The sequence below is a fragment of the Salvelinus alpinus genome, chromosome 21 (genome assembly GCF_045679555.1).
Source record: "Salvelinus alpinus chromosome 21, SLU_Salpinus.1, whole genome shotgun sequence".
NCBI lineage: Eukaryota > Metazoa > Chordata > Actinopteri > Salmoniformes > Salmonidae > Salvelinus > Salvelinus alpinus.
Genome location: NC_092106.1, coordinates 32,116,992 through 32,136,777, shown reverse-complemented (window position 1 = coordinate 32,136,777; position 19,786 = coordinate 32,116,992). Strand labels below are relative to the sequence as shown.

General features: G+C 49.1%; 1 protein-coding gene across 2 annotated transcripts in view; it reads right to left on the bottom strand.

Moving 5' to 3' along the window:
* Positions 1–208: 208 nt before the first annotated feature.
* LOC139548260 (F-BAR and double SH3 domains protein 2-like) overlaps positions 209–19,786 on the bottom strand; it is an 89,437-nt gene continuing 69,859 nt past the window's right edge. For both annotated transcript variants that reach the window (XM_071357810.1, XM_071357811.1), the window contains 10 exons: positions 17,938–18,057; positions 17,665–17,769; positions 15,545–15,703; positions 12,478–12,612; positions 10,810–10,893; positions 9,199–9,376; positions 7,205–7,413; positions 2,358–2,532; positions 971–1,047; positions 209–839 (listed from right to left, as the gene is read on the bottom strand). In XM_071357810.1, coding sequence (XP_071213911.1) covers positions 756–839; positions 971–1,047; positions 2,358–2,532; positions 7,205–7,413; positions 9,199–9,376; positions 10,810–10,893; positions 12,478–12,612; positions 15,545–15,703; positions 17,665–17,769; positions 17,938–18,057 — 1,326 coding nt within the window. In that variant the 3' untranslated portion in view covers positions 209–755. The remainder of the gene's footprint in view (positions 840–970; positions 1,048–2,357; positions 2,533–7,204; positions 7,414–9,198; positions 9,377–10,809; positions 10,894–12,477; positions 12,613–15,544; positions 15,704–17,664; positions 17,770–17,937; positions 18,058–19,786) is intronic.

Genomic DNA, 19,786 nt, shown 5'->3' with positions numbered 1-19,786 from the left:
TCTCTCCATCTCCCCCCCTTTCTCTCCATCTCCCCCCTCTCTCTCCATCTCCCCCCTCTCTCTCCATCTCCTCCCCTCTCTCTCCATCTCCCCCCCTCTCTCTCCATCTCCCCCCCTCTCTCTCCATCTCCCCCCTCTCTCTCCATCTCCCCCCTCTCTCTCCATCTCCCCCCTCTCTCTCCATCTCCCCCCTCTCTCCCATCTCCCCCCTCTCTCTCATCTCCCCCCTCTCTCTTTAACTGCATGTACAATGCTCTTCCAGGTTGACATATGGGGATAAACTTCTACTACATATCAACTAGATACTCCATTCAGCGGGTTAGGCTAATATGAAACGTTGCGCATAATTCAGAACATTCCTATGACAACAGTAATGTACTGTACTAATACACATTAAATACGTATGATATGACTATATATGGCAAGGACAGGGGAAACTCTGTCACATAGCAGATAAAACTCATTGCAACTCTCCACCTCAGCATTTCTCCTCCCGTTGAATTCCTTTCATTCAAAATGGCTGCCAGATGAGAGCAAAGTTAAGGCAACAGACAGTCTGACACAGAGGGAGAGGAGGGAGGGGCTTCTACTCCTTGTGGTTTGGAGACAGAAGCATCTTCCTTCCCATGTTTCTTCCCAGTGCAGGGAGGTGGGGGGGGGGTGAAGCGAGGTTCCAGGGTTCAAAGCTTAGAGTTGAAGCCCAGTTCAAAGTTCAGTCATCCAAGTCTGTGCTCTGCTGTCCCTCTGTCTGTCTGTCACACCAGTGTGATCTCCACCTCCTCAGTCTTCTCTGTCTGTTTGCGAGGTTTCTGCTTGGGGGGCGGAGGTGCTGCACGGACCTATGATGGGAGCGAGAGGAGGGGGGGTCATTTAACACACACATGTAGCACTGTTGCCTCAATGATTTTAGATTCAAACTGCTTCTCTCAATACTGGGCTTGATCTAGGCTGCGGTTTTGGGGTGGCTTACAGGTCGTAGTTTGCTGATGCCTCCGTCGGGGGTGAATTGGGAGGGCTGGGAGAACTCCGGAGACACTGGACTATGATCTGAGAGAGAGAGAGAGAAAGAGAGAGAGAGAAAGAGACAGAGAGACATAAAGAGAAAGAGACAGAGAGAGAGAGGGACAGAGAGAGAGGAAGAGAGAGACAGAGAAAAGGTCAACCAGTGAAGAACAAACACCATTGTAAATACAACCCATATTTATGTTTATTTTCCCTTTTGTAGTTTAACTATTTGCACATCGTTACAACACTGTATATAGACATAAGGACATTTGAAATGTCTTTATTCTTTTGGAACTTTTGTAAGTGTAATATTTACAGTACATTTTTTATTGTTTATTTCACAAGCTTTGGCAATGTTGAAATATGTTTCCCATGCCAATAAAGCCCCTTGAATTGAAAGAGAGAGAGAGAGAGAGAGAGAGAGAGAGAGAGAGAGAGAGAGAGAGAGAGAGAGAGAGAGAGAGAGACAGAGAGAGAGAGAGACAGAGAGAGAGAGAGACAGAGAGAGAGAGAGACAGAGACAGAGACAGAGACAGAGACAGAGAGACTGATGATTTATTTTTACAGTCTTACCCAGTGTATGTAACTGTTACTCCTTCTTACATGTGTAAAAACTATAAACCCAGCTTTGGTCACTCTCTTACTGTGAGTGGGTCCTTTACATGTGTAAAAACTATAAACTCAGCTTTGGTCACTCTCTTACTGTGAGTGGGTCCTTTACATGTGTAAAAACTATAAACTCAGCTTTGGTCACTCTCTTACTGTGAGTGGGTCCTTTACATGTGTAAAAACTATAAACTCAGCTTTGGTCACTCTCTTACTGTGAGTGGGTCCTTTACATGTGTAAAAACTATAAACTCAGCTTTGGTCACTCTCTTACTGTGAGTGGGTCCTTTACATGTGTAAAAACTATAAACCCAGCTTTGGTCACTCTCTTACTGTGAGTGGGTCCCTTACATGTGTAAAAACTATAAACCCAGCTTTGGTCACTCTCTTACTGTGAGTGGGTCCTTTACATGTGTAAAAACTATAAACCCAGCTTTGGTCACTCAATTCAATTCAATTCAATTCAATTGACTTTATTGACATGGCAAGTTATTATTACTTACATTGTCAAAGTATACATATCGAAAAATTTAAATAAAATATATATGTATATATATACACAAAATATATATATATTTATATATAAATAAATGGTGGGACCAACAGCAATAATAATAGTAGTAGTGGACATGGGATTACCATTAATAACAGCTACAACAACAATATTAATCAGAGTCACTCTCTTACTGTGAGTGGGTCCTTTACATGTGTAAAAACTATAAACCCAGCTTTGGTCACTCTCTTACTGTGAGTGGGTCCCTTGTACGTTGTGGGAGGTGGCTTGTGTTCCCCATTGACAGAGGGCGATCGAGGGAGGGGCGGAGGGGTGGGGGTGTCTGGGGTGGAGTAGGGGCTGCAGGGGGGCTGGTCATACAGAGGGAGGGGGGGCAACGAGGAGGGCAGCCTCGAAGATGGAGAGATCTGGAGGAGACAGAGAGGGAAACAAAGTCAAAATTAGGGGTTGGAGGACAATGTCAATCATCTTTCACAGATTCTGCATATATTGTGACTTATTCATAATCATTGAAAACACTATCAATATCACTGGTCCTTCCAATCATTTTTTACATGTGAGTTAATAAGCAGATGCTCTTATCCAGAGAGACGTACAGTAGTGAGTCATTTAGCAGACACTCTTATCCAGAGAGACGTACAGTAGTGAGTCATTTAGCAGACACTCTTATCCAGAGAGACGTACAGTAGTGAGTCATTTAGCAGACTCTCTTATCCAGAGAGACGTACAGTAGTGAGTCATTTAGCAGACACTCTTATCCAGAGAGACTTACAGTAGTGAGTCATTTAGCAGACACTCTTATGCAGAGAAACTTACAGTAGTGAGTCATTTAGCAGACACTCTTACCCAGAGAGACTTACAGTAGTGAGTCATTTAGCAGACACTCTTATCCTGAGAGACTTACAGGAGTGAGTCATTTAGCAGACACTCTTATCCAGAGAGACTTACAGTACTGAGTCATTTAGCAGACACTCTTATCCAGAGAGACTTACAGTAGTGAGTCATTTAGCAGACACTCTTATCCAGAGAGACTTACAGTAGTGAGTAATTTAGCAGACACTCTTATCCAGAGAGACTTACAGTACTGAGTCATTTAGCAGACACTCTTATCCAGAGAGACTTACAGGAGTGAGTCATTTAGCAGACACTCTTATGCAGAGAGACTTACAGGAGTGAGTCATTTAGCAGACACTCTTATGCAGAGAGACTTACAGGAGTGAGTCATTTAGCAGACACTCTTATCCAGAGAGACTTACAGTACTGAGTCATTTAGCAGACACTCTTATCCAGAGAGACGTACAGTAGTGAGTCATTTAGCAGACTCTCTTATCCAGACTTACAGAAGTGAGTCATTTAGCAGACACTCTTATCCAGACTTACAGTAGTGAGTCATTTAGCAGATGCTCTTATCCAGAGAGACTTACAGTAGTGAGTCATTTAGCAGACACTCTTATCCAGAGAGACTTACAGTAGTGAGTCATTTAGCAGACACTCTTATCCAGAGAGACGTACAGTAGTTAGTCATTTAGCAGACACTCTTATCCAGACTTACAGAAGTGAGTCATTTAGCAGACACTCTTATCCAGACTTACAGTAGTGAGTCATTTAGCAGACACTCTTATGCAGAGAAACTTACAGTAGTGAGTCATTTAGCAGACACTCTTACCCAGAGAGACTTACAGTAGTGAGTCATTTAGCAGACACTCTTATCCAGAGAGACTTACAGTAGTGAGTCATTTAGCAGACACTCTTATGCAGAGAGACTTACAGGAGTGAGTCATTTAGCAGATACTCTTATCCAGAGAGACTTACAGTAGTGAGTCATTTAGCAGACACTCTTATCCAGAGAGACTTACAGTAGTGAGTCATTTAGCAGACACTCTTATCCAGACTTACAGAAGTGAGTCATTTAGCAGACACTCTTATCCAGAGAGACTTACAGAAGTGAGTCATTTAGCAGACACTCTTATCCAGACTTACAGTAGTGAGTCATTTAGCAGACACTCTTATGCAGAGAAACTTACAGTAGTGAGTCATTTAGCAGACACTCTTACCCAGAGAGACTTACAGTAGTGAGTCATTTAGCAGACACTCTTATCCAGAGAGACTTACAGTAGTGAGTCATTTAGCAGACACTCTTATGCAGAGAGACTTACAGGAGTGAGTCATTTAGCAGACACTCTTATCCAGAGAGACTTACAGTAGTGAGTCATTTAGCAGACACTCTTATCCAGAGAGACTTACAGTACTGAGTCATTTAGCAGACACTCTTATCCAGAGAGACGTACAGTAGTGAGTCATTTAGCAGACTCTCTTATCCAGACTTACAGAAGTGAGTCATTTAGCAGACACTCTTATCCAGACTTACAGTAGTGAGTCATTTAGCAGATGCTCTTATCCAGAGAGACTTACAGTAGTGAGTCATTTAGCAGACACTCTTATCCAGAGAGACTTACAGTAGTGAGTCATTTAGCAGACACTCTTATCCAGAGAGACGTACAGTAGTGAGTCATTTAGCAGACACTCTTATCCAGACTTACAGAAGTGAGTCATTTAGCAGACACTCTTATCCAGACTTACAGTAGTGAGTCATTTAGCAGACACTCTTATGCAGAGAAACTTACAGTAGTGAGTCATTTAGCAGACACTCTTACCCAGAGAGACTTACAGTAGTGAGTCATTTAGCAGACACTCTTATCCAGAGAGACTTACAGTAGTGAGTCATTTAGCAGACACTCTTATGCAGAGAGACTTACAGGAGTGAGTCATTTAGCAGACACTCTTATCCAGAGAGACTTACAGTAGTGAGTCATTTAGCAGACACTCTTATCCAGAGAGACTTACAGTAGTGAGTCATTTAGCAGACACTCTTATCCAGAGAGACTTACAGTAGTGAGTCATTTAGCAGACACTCTTATCCAGACTTACAGAAGTGAGTCATTTAGCAGACACTCTTATCCAGAGAGACTTACAGTAGTGAGTCATTTAGCAGACACTCTTATGCAGAGAGACTTACAGGAGTGAGTCATTTAGCAGACACTCTTATCCAGAGAGACTTACAGTAGTGAGTCATTTAGCAGACACTCTTATCCAGAGAGACTTACAGTAGTGAGTCATTTAGCAGACGCTCTTATCCAGACTTACAGGAGTGAGTGCATATATTTTTCATACTGTTCCCCTGTGGGAATCGAAACCACAACCCTGGCATTGGGAAGATAGCCAGGATACCTTTCAGCCCAAACCAAGATAACAGAGCTGTTATTCTGAAGGTTGAAGTAGTTCTAACCACATTGTTCTCTACAGTAAACAGCTGCTGCTGCCCTCCAGGAAGGACCACTCCTCAACCAATCACAGAACTACACATAACAGACAGACATTACCGGACCGCCATGTTTCATCATGGACCCAAATATACAGCTGTGTGTGTGTGTGTGTGTGTGTGTGTGTGTGTGTGTGTGTGTGTGTGTGTGTATGTGTGTGTGTGTGTGTGTGTGTGTGTGTGTGTGTGTGTTAGTGCTGAGAATTAGTGCTTTTTGAAGTCGGTTCGATCGATTTAGATTATTTTGGGGTTGAATGAATAAAGTAATGAACACAAGTCCCATGATGGTAGTGACTGTCCATTACTGCTAATCGCTCATTAACCATTTTTATTTTAATTGATTTTATTTCACCTTTATTTAACCAGGTAGGCTAGTTGAGAACAAGTTCTCATTTACAACTGCGACCTGGCCAAGATAAAGCAATGCAGTTCGACACAAACAACAACACAGAGTTACACATGGGATAAACATACAGTCAATAACACAATAGAAAAATGTACAGTGTGTGCAAATGTAGAAGAGTAGGGAGGTAAGACAATAAATATGCCATAGAGACAAAATAATTACAATTTAGCATTAACACTGGAGTGATAGATGTGCAGATGATGATGTGCAAGTAGAAATACTGGGGTGCAAAGGAGCAAGAGGGTAAGTAATAATATGGGGATGAGGTAGTCAGGTGTGCTATTTACAGATGGGCTGTGTACAGGTACAGCTGCTCTGACAGTTGATGCATAAAGTTAGAGAGGGAGATATAAGACATAACCATCATTTACTCACATGACTTGACTTTAATAAATATGTCAGTGTTGTGTTTATTACATTTGTTTTATTTGTTGACTTTGTTAATTAATTCCAAGTCATCATCTCATCTTTTTTGAGCGGCTGCCTACGTCGTCTGACAAAACCACTATTTTACTAGTTCTTCAAAGTGGCTCAGTTGGTAGAGCATGGCACTTGCAAGAGTTGTGGGTTCGATTCCCACGGGGGACCAGAACAAATGAAAATGTATCCACTCACTACTGTAACACAGCGTCTGCTAAATCACTAAAATGTAAATAAGGTATACTTCTATAGCTGCTGAATACCAACTATCAATCACTTAGATTGTGTATTTTCCAGTAGAGATACCTCCCGAAGAAACAGCTGCTCTCTATAACCCGTCACGATGAAGCACTCTGTAGCAGGTGTAAAATAAAACACAGACCAGACAACTACCTCCGCAATCGAGTACGGTCCCTGTAGTGATAAACTATATAGAATATTGTCCTGTTGGATCTGATTCCAGTTCCGGCTGGATCTGATTTATCGCTAGAGAAACTGTGCGATGTGCGCTTTGAGCACACAGGAAGAAACCCGGAAGGAAATGGAATTCAAATAATTGAACCTACTTCGGGTCAATTAGTTGTTAAAAAAAACGACACATAACCGTAATGATGATTAATCGCTCAGCACCAGCGTGCATGCATTTGTGTGTGTGTGTGTGCTCTCAAGTGTGTGTGTATGTGTGTGTGTGTGTGTACCAGTGTGTGTGTGTGTGCTCTCAAGTGTGTGTGTGTGTGTGTGTGTGTGTGTGTGTGTGTGTGTGTGTACCAATGTGTGTGTGTGCTCTCAAGTGTGTGTGTGTGTGTGTGTGTGTGTGTGTGTGTGTGTGTGTGTGCTCTCAAGTGTGTGTGTGTGTGTGTGTGTGTGTGTGTGTGTGTGTGTGTGTGTGTGTGTGTGTGTGTGTGTGTGTGTGTGTGTGTGTGTGTGTGTGTACCAGTTTGTGTGCTCTGTTCTCTCTGCTCTCAGTCAGGTCCTCCACCAGTACAGAAGGGAAGACTCCCACTCGTCCGTTGAACTCTCCCTCCCAGAAGCCATCGTCCGTTTGGGTGTCTCTGTTAAGCAGACGGATGACAGCCCCCTCTGGGAAGGACAGCTCCTCATCCGCCTGACCATCGTAGTCATACAGCGCCCTCACAAAACTCACTGGGGAGAGGAGGGAGAGAGGGGAGGGGGAGGAGGAGAGAGGAGAGTGAGAGGGGAGAGAGAAGAGTGAGAGGGGGGAGAGAGGAGAGTGAGAGGGGGGAGAGAGGAGAGTGAGAGGAGAGAGAGAAGAGTGAGAGGGGGGAGAGAGGAGAGTGAGAGGGGGGAGAGAGGAGAGTGAGAGGAGAGTGAGAGGGGGGAGAGAGGGAGAGATGAGAGTGAGAGGAGAGAGGAGGGAGAGAGGAGAGTGAGAGGAGGGAGAGAGGAGAGTGAGAGGGGGGAGAGAGGAGAGGGGGAGGAGGAGAGTGAGATGGGGAGAGAGGAGAGGGGGAGGAGTAGAGTGAGAGGAGGGAGAGAGGAGAGTGAGAGGGGGAGAGAGGAGAGTGGAGGGGGAGAGAGGAGAGTGAGAGGGGGGAGAGAGGAGAGTGGAGGGGGAGAGAGGAGAGTGAGAGGGGGGAGAAAGGAGAGAGGAGGGGGGAGAGATGAGAGTGAGAGGGGGGAGAGAGGAGGGGGGAGAGGAGAGTGAGAGGAGAGGGGGGAGAGAGGAGAGTGAGAGGGGGGAGAGAGGAGAGGGGGAGGAGGAGAGTGAGAGGGAGGAACGAGGAGAAGGGGAGGGGAGAGAGGAGGGGGAGAGAAGAGCGTGAGATGGGTGAGAGAGGAGGAGGGAGAGAGGAGAGAGAGAGGAGAGGGGGAGGGGAGAGAGGAGGGGGAGAGAAGAGCGTGAGATGGGTGAGAGAGGAGGAGGGAGAGAGGAGAGAGAGAGGAGAGGGGGAGGAGGAGAGTGGGAGGGGGGAGAGAGGAGAGTGAGAGGGGGGAGAGAGGAGAGGGGGAGGAGGAGAGTGAGAGGGAGGAGAGAGGAGAGGGGGAGGGGAGAGAGGAGGGGGAGAGAAGAGCGTGAGATGGGTGAGAGAGGAGGAGGGAGAGAGGAGAGAGAGAGGAGAGGGGGAGGGGAGAGAGGAGGGGGAGAGAAGAGCGTGAGATGGGTGAGAGAGGAGGAGGGAGAGAGGAGAGAGAGAGGAGAGGGGGAGGAGGAGAGGAGGGGGGAGAAAGGAGAGTGAGAGGAGGGGGAGAAAGGAGAGTGAGAGGAGGGGGGAGAAAGGAGAGTGAGAGGAGGGGGGAGAGGAGGAGAGTGAGAGGGGGGAGAGAGGAGAGGGGGAGGAGGAAAGTAAGAGGGGGGAGAGAGGAGAGTGAGAGGGGGGAGAGAGGAGAGTGAGAGGAGGGAGAGAGGAGAGGGGGAGGAGGAGAGAGGAGGGGGGAGAGTGAGAGGGGGGAGAGAGGAGGGGGGAGAAAAGAGAGTGAGAGGAGGGGGGGAGGAGGAGAGTGAGAGGGGGAGAGAGGAGAGTGAGATGGGGGAGAGAGGAGAGTGAGAGGGGGGAGAGAGGAGAGAGGAGGGGGGAGAGAGGAGAGGAGGGGGGAGAGGAGAGTGAGGGGGGGAGAGGAGAGTGAGGGGGGGGAGAGAGAGGAGAGGGGGATTATAAATTAAATTCTGGAACAATCCATGAGGCTTGAACATATTGAAGTTAATGAACACACATTGGTTCAGATCTTTGTTTCTATCAATGTCTTGATCTGACAAACAAGTTGGAAATGTGTCTATATTCTTTGAGAGGGTTTGTATTTGCCTAGTTTTTGTGCATGTGTGTGTAGTGGTGTGTGCATGTGTGTGTTGTGGTGTGGTGTGTGCATGTGTGTGTAGTGGTGTGTGCATGTGTGTGTTGTGGTGTGTGCATGTGTGTGTAGTGGTGTGTGTAGTGGTGTTTGCATGTGTGTGTAATGGTGTGTTCTTACAGCTGGCGTCTCCGTTGATGCTGCCTGTGTGTATCTCTGGCTCGGTGGAGTTGGAGGAGGTGTGTGAGCGAGCGTCCAGAGCAGCGAGAGACTGGAGCATGCTCAGTAGGCTGCTAGAGGTGGGGAACCGGAGATACTTCTCTGGGACGTAGCCAATCAGCCCCGTCTTACTCCTCGCCTGAAACAACCAATCACACAACAGGATGTTAGACCATGAACCAATTACAGAGCTCGGTGTTAAAGGACAGCCCTGGTCAACCAATGAAAGAAGACTATATTAGGCAGTGCTGTGTGTTTAGTGTCTGCCTATAGGGAGGAAGTCAGAGACCTTCCTACAGGGAGGAAGTCAGGTGCCAGAATAACAACCTATCCCTCAACGTAACCAAGACTAAGGAGATGATTGTGGACTACAGGAAAAGGAGGACCGAGCACGCCCCCATTCTCATCGACGGGGCTGTAGTGGAGCAGGTTGAGAGCTTCAAGTTCCTTGGTGTCCACATCACCAACCAACTAGAATGGTCCAAACACACCAAGACAGTCGTGAAGAGGGCACGACAAAGCCTATTCCCCCTCAGGAAACTAAAAAGATTTGGCATGGGTCCTGAGATCCTCAAAAGGTTCTACAGTTGCACCATCGAGAGCATCCTGACTGGTTGCATCCTGACTGGTTGCATCACTGCCTGGTTTGGCAACTGCTCGGCCTCCGACCACAAGGCACTACAGAGGGTAGTGCGTACAGCCCAGTACATCACTGGGGCTAAGCTGCCTGACATCAAGGAACTCTACACCAGGCGGTGTCAGAGGAAGGCCCTAAAAATTGTCAAAGACCCCAGCCACCCCAGTCATAGACTGTTCTCTCTACTACCGCATAGCAAGTGGTACTGGAGTGCCAAGTCTAGGGCAAAAAGGCTTCTTTACCCCCAAGCCATAAGACTCCTGAACAGGTAATCAAATGGCTACCCGGACTATTTGCATTGTGTGCCTCCCCAACCCCTCTTTTTACGATGCTGCTACTCTCTGTGTATCATATATGCATAGTCACTTTAACTATACATTCATGTACATACTACCTCAATTGGGCCGACCAACCAGTGCCCCCGCACATTGGCTAACCGGGCTATCTGCATTGTGTCCCACCACCCACCACCCGCCAACCCCTCTTTTACACTTCTGCTACTCTCTGTTCATCATATATGCATAGTCACTTTAACCATATCTACATGTACATACAACCTCAATCAGCCTGACTAACCAGTGTCTGTATATAGCCTCGCTACTGTATATAGCCTCGCTACTGTATATAGCCTCGCTACTGTATATAGCCTCACTACTGTATATAGCCTCTCTACTGTATATAGCCTCTCTACTGTATATAGCCTCGCTACTGTATATAGCCTCTACTGTATATAGCCTCTCTACTGTATATAGCCTCTCTACTGTATATAGCTTGTCTTTTTACTGTTGTTTTCATTTCTTTACTTACCTATTGTTCACATAATACCATTTTGCACTGTTGGTTAGAGCCTGTAAGTAAGCATTTCACTGTAAAGTCTACACCTGTCGTATTCGGCGCACGTGACAAATAAACTTTGATTTGATTGTTGTTGTTACCTTGACCCAGTCCTCCATGTCTCCATCCTCTATCACCTCCAACATCTCATGCTCCTCTATACTCAACTCATCTGGCTGAGACGCCTAGAGACACAGACAGAGAGACAGACACAGACAGAGAGAGAGACAGAGAGAGAAACAGACAGACAGAGAGACAGACAGACAGAGACACAGACAGAGAGACAGATGGATGGACAGACAGAGAGACAGACAGACAGACAGAGACAGAGAGAGGAGGAGAAGAGAAAAGGAAGATATTAACCAATGGACAATACAAACTGATATTTTATGGCTCTAATGTTACATGCAACCCAGTGTTCAGATTGGTGGAGCCCCCTGAACTATTGGGTGGAGCCCCCTGACCCTGATGAGTGGAGCCCCCTGACCCTGACCTGACCCTGATGAGGGGAGCCCCCTGACCCTGATGAGTGGAGCCCCCTGACCCTGATGAGTGGAGCCCCCTGACCCTGATGGGTGGAGCCCCCTGACCCTGATGAGTGGAGCCCCCTGACCCTGACGGGTGGAGCCCCCTGACCCTGACGAGTGGAGCCCCCTGACCCTGACGAGTGGAGCCCCCTGACCCTGACGAGTGGAGCCCCCTGACCCTGACAGGTGGAGGCCCCTGACCCTGATGAGTGGAGCCCCCTGACCCTGATGGGTGGAGCCCCCTGACCCTGATGGGTGGAGCCCCCTGACCCTGATGAGTGGAGCCCCCTGACCCTGATGAGTGGAGCCCCCTGATCCTGATGAGTGGAGCCCCCTGACCCTGATGAGTGGAGCCCCCTGACCCTGATGGGTGGAGCCCCCTGACCCTGATGGGTGGAGCCCCCTGACCCTGATGAGTGGAGCCCCCTGACCCTGATGGGTGGAGCCCCCTGACCCTGATGGGTGGAGCCCCCTGACCCTGATGGGTGGAGCCCCCTGACCCTGATGGGTGGAGCCCCCTGACCCTGATGGGTGGAGCCCCCTGACCCTGACCCTAATGGGTGGAGCCCCCTGACCCTGATGGGTGGAGCCCCCTGACCCTGACCCTAATGGGTGGAGCCCCCTGACCCTAATGGGTGGAGCCAACAAAGTTTGCACAGCTCTTTTACACACCTTCATCTTGATGTACATATTCCTACATCATCTGTCTAGATAAAGAATGTTTGTGGAAATAGATTATCTAGCATAGTTAGCAAATATACTGAGTGTACAAAACATTAAGAACACCTGCTCTTTCCATGACAGACTGACCAGTTGAATCCAGGTGAAAGCTGTGATCCCTTATTGATGTCACTTGTTAAATCCACTACAACCAGTGTAGATGAAGGGGAGGAGACCTGGGACAATTTAGACATGGATTGTGTGTGTGTGTCATTCAGAGGGTGAATGGGCAAGACAGAAGATTTAAGTGCCTTTGAACAGGGTATGATAGTAGGTGCCAGGAGCACCGGTTGTGTCAAGAACTGCAACGCTGCTGGGTTTTTCACAATCAACAGTTTCCCGTGTGTATCAAGAAGGGTCCACCACCCAAAGGACATCCAGCCAACTTGACACAAGTGTGGGAAGCATTGGAGTCAACATGGGCCAGCATCCCTGTGGAACGCTTTCGACACCTTGTAGAGTCCATGTCCCAACAAATAGAGGCTGTTCTGAGGGCAAAAGGGGGAGAGGGGGGTGTATTACCTTGTATGAGTAGAGGACTTTGCAGGTCAGTGGGTAGTTCCTGAGCGTCCCAGAGGGGCTGGAGCTGCTGTCATCAAACACCTCCATGTTCTCCTCACACTCCTCACCCTCCGACCGCTCCACATCAACTGGGCCCTACACACACAACACAATGAGCTAGTTCCAACGCTCCAGTGTGGTTCTCTTCCCTCCTGAGTCAGGCGATGTGAAGTCTGTCTCTGTAAAACCTGTATGTCCTGACCCCTCCTCTACCTGTCCTCAGGGAACCTCATTGGCTCAGAGAGATCAGGTGGCATAGGGGCCCGCCCCCCTTGGGACCAGACACAGCAACCCAACCAGGACAAAACACGTGTGTGTTTCGGTCTGTCTGTGCTTTCAAAACTCACTATGTTCCCGATAGGAAGCTTAGTCGTATGTGTGTGTGTGTGTGTGTGTGTGTGTGTGTGTGTGTGTGTGTGTGTGTGTGTGTGTGTGTGTGTGTGTGTGTGTGTGTGTGTGTGTGTGTGTGTGTGTGTGTGTGTGTGTGTGTGTGTGTGTGTGTGTGTGTGTGTGTGTGTGTGTGTGTGTGTGTGTGTGTGTGTGTGTGTGTGTGTGTGTGTGTGTGTGTGTGTGTGTGTGTGTGTGTGTGTGTGTGTGTGTGTGTGTGTGTGTGTGTGTGTGTGTGTGTGTGTGTGTGTGTGTGTGTGTGTGTGTGTGTGTGTGTGTGTGTGTGTGTGTGTGTGTGTGTGTGTGTGTGTGTGTGTGTGTGTGTGTGTGTGTGTGTGTGTGTGTGTGTGTGTGTGTGTGTGTGTGTGTGTGTGTGTGTGTGTGTGTGTGTGTGTGTGTGTGTGTGTGTGTGTGTGTGTGTGTGTGTGTGTGTGTGTGTGTGTGTGTGTGTGTGTGTGTGTGTGTGTGTGTGTGTGTGTGTGTGTGTGTGTGTGTGTGTGTGTGTGTGTGTGTGTGTGTGTGTGTGTGTGTGTGTGTGTGTGTGTGTGTGTGTGTGTGTGTGTGTGTGTGTGTGTGTGTGTGTGTGTGTGTGTGTGTGTGTGTGTGTGTGTGTGTGTGTGTGTGTGTGTGTGTGTGTGTGTGTGTGTGTGTGTGTGTGTGTGTGTGTGTGTGTGTGTGTGTGTGTGTGTGTGTGTGTGTGTGTGTGTGTGTGTGTGTGTGTGTGTGTGTGTGTGTGTGTGTGTGTGTGTGTGTGTGTGTGTGTGTGTGTGTGTGTGTGTGTGTGTGTGTGTGTGTGTGTGTGTGTGTGTGTGTGTCCAACCAGGTGTTCCCCTTCCTGAATATATATTCCTCCTATTGTAATCAGAGGAAGGAGTTTGCTCTTCTTATGTAGGTTAACACATTTAGCTTGGAATGATGACTTAAAAAAGAAACAGTCCCTTCTGCTTTTAATAATGTTTAAACACCTTGATGTTGTCAAGCAAAAAGCAAACATAGCTGTACTTACTAAGTCCTGCTCTTACAACTCAATATGTAACAGGTGTTAACATCATGGGCAGAAGGGATTCTTACAAGAGGACTATAGTATACTAGTAGTTATCACCTTGAGAAAAAGCTGCTTCATTCTCCATCACACTGATAAACCAGACTGGTGTGAAATGAACACTGGGCCAAGGGAACAGAGCACTCATTCTGTCACTCTTCTTTCTATCATCCACTTTCTCCCCCTCTTCACCCTCCTCTTTCTCTTTGGTTTCAGTTTCCCATTATCACTTTCCCCCTCTCTCCTCCTTCTCACCCTCTCCCTCCTTCCTCTCTGTCTTCACCCCCCTCTCTCCTCCTCCTCACCCCCTCCCTCCTTCCTCTCTGTCTTCACCCCCCTCTCTCCTCCTTCTCACCCTCTCCCTCCTTCCTCTCTGTCTTCACCCCCTCTCTCCTCCTTCTCACCCCCTCCCTCCTTCCTCTCTGTCTTCACCCCCCTCTCTCCTCCTTCTCACCCTCTCCCTCCTTCCTCTCTGTCTTCACCCCCTCTCTCCTCCTTCTCACCCCCTCCCTCCTTCCTCTCTGTCTTCACCCCCCTCTCTCCTCCTTCTCACCCTCTCCCTCCTTCCTCTCTGTCTTCACCCCCTCTCTCCTCCTTCTCACCCCCTACCTCCTTCCTCTCTGTCTTCACCCCCCTCTCTCCTCCTTCTCACCCTCTCCCTCCTTCCTCTCTGTCTTCACCCCCTCTCTCCTCCTTCTCACCCCCTCCCTCCTTCCTCTCTGTCTTCACCCCCTCTCTCCTCCTTCTCACCCTCTCCCTCCTTCCTCTCTGTCTTCACCCCCTCTCTCCTCCTTCTCACCCCCTCCCTCCTTCCTCTCTGTCTTCACCCCCCTCTCTCCTCCTTCTCACCCTCTCCCTCCTTCCTCTCTGTCTTCACCCCCTCTCTCCTCCTTCTCACCCCCTACCTCCTTCCTCTCTGTCTTCACCCCTCTCTCTCTCTCCCTCCTTCCTCTCTGTCCTCACCCCCTCCCTCCTTCCTCTCTGTCTTCACCGACCCCTCTCTCTCTCCCTCCTTCCTCTCTGTCTTCACCGACCCATCTCTCTCTCCCTCCTTCCTCTCTGTCTTCACCGACCCCTCTCTCTCTCCTTCCTCTCTGTCTTCACCGACCCCTCTCTCTCTCCCTCCTTCCTCTCTGTCTTCACCGACCCCTCTCTCTCTCCCTCCTTGCTCTCTGTCTTCACCGACCCCTCTCTCTCTCTCCCTCCTTCCTCTCTGTCTTCACCGACCCCTCTCTCTCTCCCTCCTTGCTCTCTGTCTTCATCCCTCCTCTCTCTCTGGTGGCTGCTGCAGTGTCATGTGAACAGAATTTTAAGTGATGAAGATGAGCAGAGACTGCTTACCTCAACGTCCTGCTGACCCACCCACCCACCCACACACCCACACACCCACACACCCACACACACACACACACACACAGGACCAAAGTGCTGAAGCCCACACACATGCCTTGGCTGCCCTGTGGTAAAGAAACAGTCTGTGGTGATGACATGTAGTGCAAGAGAGGCATTTCAGTGAGTGTAGCGTGAGGGATTGTGGGTAGTTTCCTCCAAAGTGTGGGACGGTGGTGTAGTGAGAGGGAGGGAGGGCTGGTGTCTCACCGAGAGTGAGGGATCGTGGGTAGTGTAGTTTAGCGTAGCCCAGCGCTCATTCTCCAGCTCCTCCATCACCTGGTTCATGGCGCTCTTCAGCCAGGTATCCACGGCAACGCCCACCTGTCTCAGCAGGTCCAGACGAGCCTCTGCCTTCAGCTTTACTGTCTGGAGTGAGAGAGAGGTTACACACATGGACGCACACATACACTGCTGGGTAATTAATACGACTGACAGTTGGAGGACTCAATCTATCCCATCAGCACTCACAGGTCACCTGTCAGCCCAACATCTATGGTGGAAGGTTATATCAGTTATCATCATCACGTCTGTGGTGGAGCAGCACGTCAGCGACCGCCAGTCTCTCTATGGTGACTGTGGTCAGCAGTGGAGGACAGACTAACTCCAGACAGTCAAACATCAAGTCTAGAAAGGTTTCCAGCCAGGTAAGTAGTATGTAGGTAAACAGGAAGTGCAGGGAGATGGACTCATGAAAGTACACTTCCATGGAGATCCACGCAATCCATACTTCCACGCAAAATAAATGTAGAAATCCATGTTATTCAATTATTGCACCCACACTGCTCGCGCGCGCCAACGAGCGTCTGCGATCCCAAGGGCTAAAATATAACTATAACTTGGTTTATAGAAGCAGGTACCTACGTGCCATCTCCTCATTGGTTATACCCACATGGGTGATTGAAAGACAAACTGTTTTGCCGGTTGTCGTGGTAATACTATGAAAGTGTAGATGCCAATCACCATATAAGTTCAAAGATGAAAAAGCCTGGAAGGAGGAGAAATGACTACAAACGATTCGGTTGGCCGTTTTATGTGTGGATCAATTGTCGGAGTAGAGGTCCTTGTGCATTTCAGGTAAAATAACAACTCAATGTTTATATCCCAGGACAAATTAGATAGCAACAGCAAGCTAGCTAAATAGGACAAATTAGCTAGCAAGTGCAAGCTAACTAGCTAAATTGCCATACATGTTTAATGCTTTTCGACCTGTCCCCAAATTAATGTCATTGGTTCAGAGTTTGTTTTGATATTTTAACCTGCGTGTCGTGATCGCGTTTGGTGTAGTGGGAAAAAATAAGGGGGTAGAGTGGGAGGGAGGTGGAGAGAGGGGGTAGAGAGAGGGGGTGAGGGAGGTGGAGAGAGGGGGTAGATAGTGGGAGGGTGGGAGGTGGAGAGAGGGGGTGAGGGAGGTGGAGAGAGGGGGTAGAAAGTGGGAGGGAGGGAGGTGGAGAGAGGGGGTAGAGAGTGGGAGGGAGGGAGGTGGAGAGAGGGGGCGAGGGAGGTGGAGAGAGAGGGGTAGAAAGTGGGAGGGAGGGAGGTGGAGAGAGGGGGTAGAGAGTGGGAGGGAGGGAGATGGAGAGAGGGGGTAGATAGTGGGAGGTAGGTGGAGAGAGGGGGTAGAGAGAGGGGGTGAGGGAGGTGGAGAGAGGGGAGGGAAGAAAGGGGGGGTGGTAGAGAGTTGTCCATAGCGGTGTGCATTTCACATCTCCGTCTGTGGGCGCTATGACTATATCAGCCAGCAGGGGGGGCCAGATAGAGGGAAATCACAGAGAGGAATGAGAGAGAAAAGGAAGGTGGGGAGGTGAAGAGGAGAGATAGCTGAGGAGGAGGAGGAGGGAGAGCTGAGGAGGAGGAGGAGGGAGAGCTGAGGAGGAGGAGGCGGGAGAGCTGAGGAGGAGGAGGAGGGAGAGCTGAGGAGGAGGAGGAGGAGGGAGAGCTGAGGAGGAGGCGGGAGAGCTGAGGAGGAGGAGGAGGGAGAGCTGAGGAGGAGGAGGGAGAGGTGAGGAGGAGGAGGGAGAGCTGAGGAGGAGGAGGGAGAGCTGAGGAGGAGGAGGGAGAGCTGAGGAGGAGGAGGGAGAGCTGAGGAGGAGGAGGGAGAGCTGAGGAGGAGGAGGGAGAGCTGAGGAGGAGGAGGGAGAGCTGAGGAGGAGGAGGGAGAGCTGAGGAGGAGGAGGGAGAGCTGAGGAGGAGGAGGGAGAGCTGAGGAGATGGATTGAAATGATTCATAGTCTGACGGGCTGCCTATGAGAGAATCGATGGAGAGACAACTCTACTTGGAGAAGGGGCGGGGGGGTTATAGGTCTACCTTATTTCCTACAAACACACACCTCAGCCTTGCGGATGTTCTCTTTGGTATCCTCTATCTTCAGCTCCAGATCAAGCCGGCCCTGCTCTGTTTGAGGGACTCCCAGTGTCTCACATTCCTCCAGGCTCTAATGGCAGACACACACACACACACTTAAATATCACAGACTAAAATCACATCTGGTTTTCAAAGATGATCTGAACCAACATCAACAACTAGTATGTGTGTGTGTGGTGTGTAGTTGTGTGTGTGGTGTGTAGTTGTGTGTGTGGTGTGTAGTTGTGTGTAGACTCACTCTCTTGTAGTGGACGATGTTCTTGTGTTCTCGGGCCATTCTGGTTGCCCATTTCCTGGCCTCCTTGTTCAGACTGTGCTCCTCTGTCGGGCTCCCCGTGTCTGTCTCCAACTTACGGCTCTACCACCCACCCACACACACACACACACACACCCACATATAGTTACCATGGAGATAATTGGAACGCAACACCCTCTTCCCAAGTGGTTACCATGGAAATGATGGAATGTGATTCTAATATCCTAAATAAAGACTCCGCTACACCAAGTACCCCTGGACACAGCTACCTAGCAACCACACCAAGTACCCCTGGACACAGCTACCTAGCAACCACACCAAGTACCCCTGGATCCAGCTACCTAGCAACCACACCAAGCACCCCTGGACACAGCTACCTAGCAACCACACCAAGAACCCCTGGATCCAGCTACCTAGCAACCACACCAAGAACCCCTGGATACAGCTACCTAGCAACCACACCAAGAACCCCTGGATCCAGCTACCTAGCAACCACACCAAGCACCCCTGGACACAGCTACCTAGCAACCACACCAAGAACCCCTGGATCCAGCTACCTAGCAACCACACCAAATACCCCTGGACACAGCTACCTAGCAACCACACCAAGAACCCCTGGATCCAGCTACCTAGCAACCACACCAAGAACCCCTGGATACAGCTACCTAGCAACCACACCAAGAACCCCTGGATCCAGCTACCTAGCAACCACACCAAGTACCCCTGGACACAGCTACCTAGCAACCACACCAAGTACCCCTGGACACAGCTACCTAGCAACCACACCAAGTACCCCTGGACACAGCTACCTAGCAACCACACCAAGTACCCCTGGATACAGCTATCTAGCAACCACACCAAGTACCCCTGGATACAGCTACCTAGCAACCACACAATGTACCCCTAGATACAGCTACCTAGCAACCACACCATGTACAGTACCCCTGGATACAGCTATCTAGCAACCACACCAAGTACAGTACCCCTGGATACAGCTATCTAGCAATCTTCACCAAGTACCCCTGGATACAGCTATCTAGCAACCACACCAAGTACAGTACCCCTGGATACAGCTATCTAGCAATCACACCAAGTACAGTACCCCTGGATACAGCTATCTAGCAACCACACCAAGTACAGTACCCCTGGATACAGCTATCTAGCAACCACACCAAGTACAGTACCCCTGGATACAGCTATCTAACAACCACACCAAGTACAGTACCCCTGGATACAGCTATCTAGCAACCACACCAAGTACCCCTGGATACAGCTATCTAGCAACCACACCAAGTACCCCTGGATACAGCTATCTAACAACCACACCAAGTACAGTACCCCTGGATACAGCTATCTAGCAACCACACCAAGTACAGTACCCCTGGATACAGCTATCTAGCAACCACACCAAGAACAGGACCCCTGGATACAGCTATCTAGCAACCACACCAAGTACAGTACCCCTGGATACAGCTATCTAGCAACCACACCAAGTACCCCTGGATACAGCTATCTAGCAATCACACCAAGTACATTACCCCTGGATACAGCTATCTAACAACCACACCAAGTACAGTACCCCTGGATACAGCTATCTAGCAACCACACCAAGTACAGTACCCCTGGATACAGCTATCTAGCAACCACACCAAGTACAGTACCCCTGGATACAACTATCTAGCAACCACACCAAGTACAGTACCCCTGGATACAGCTATCTAGCAATCACACCAAGTACCCCTGGATACAGCTATCTAGCAACCACACCAAGTACAGTACCCCTGGATACAGCTATCTAACAACCACACCAAGTACAGTACCCCTGGATACA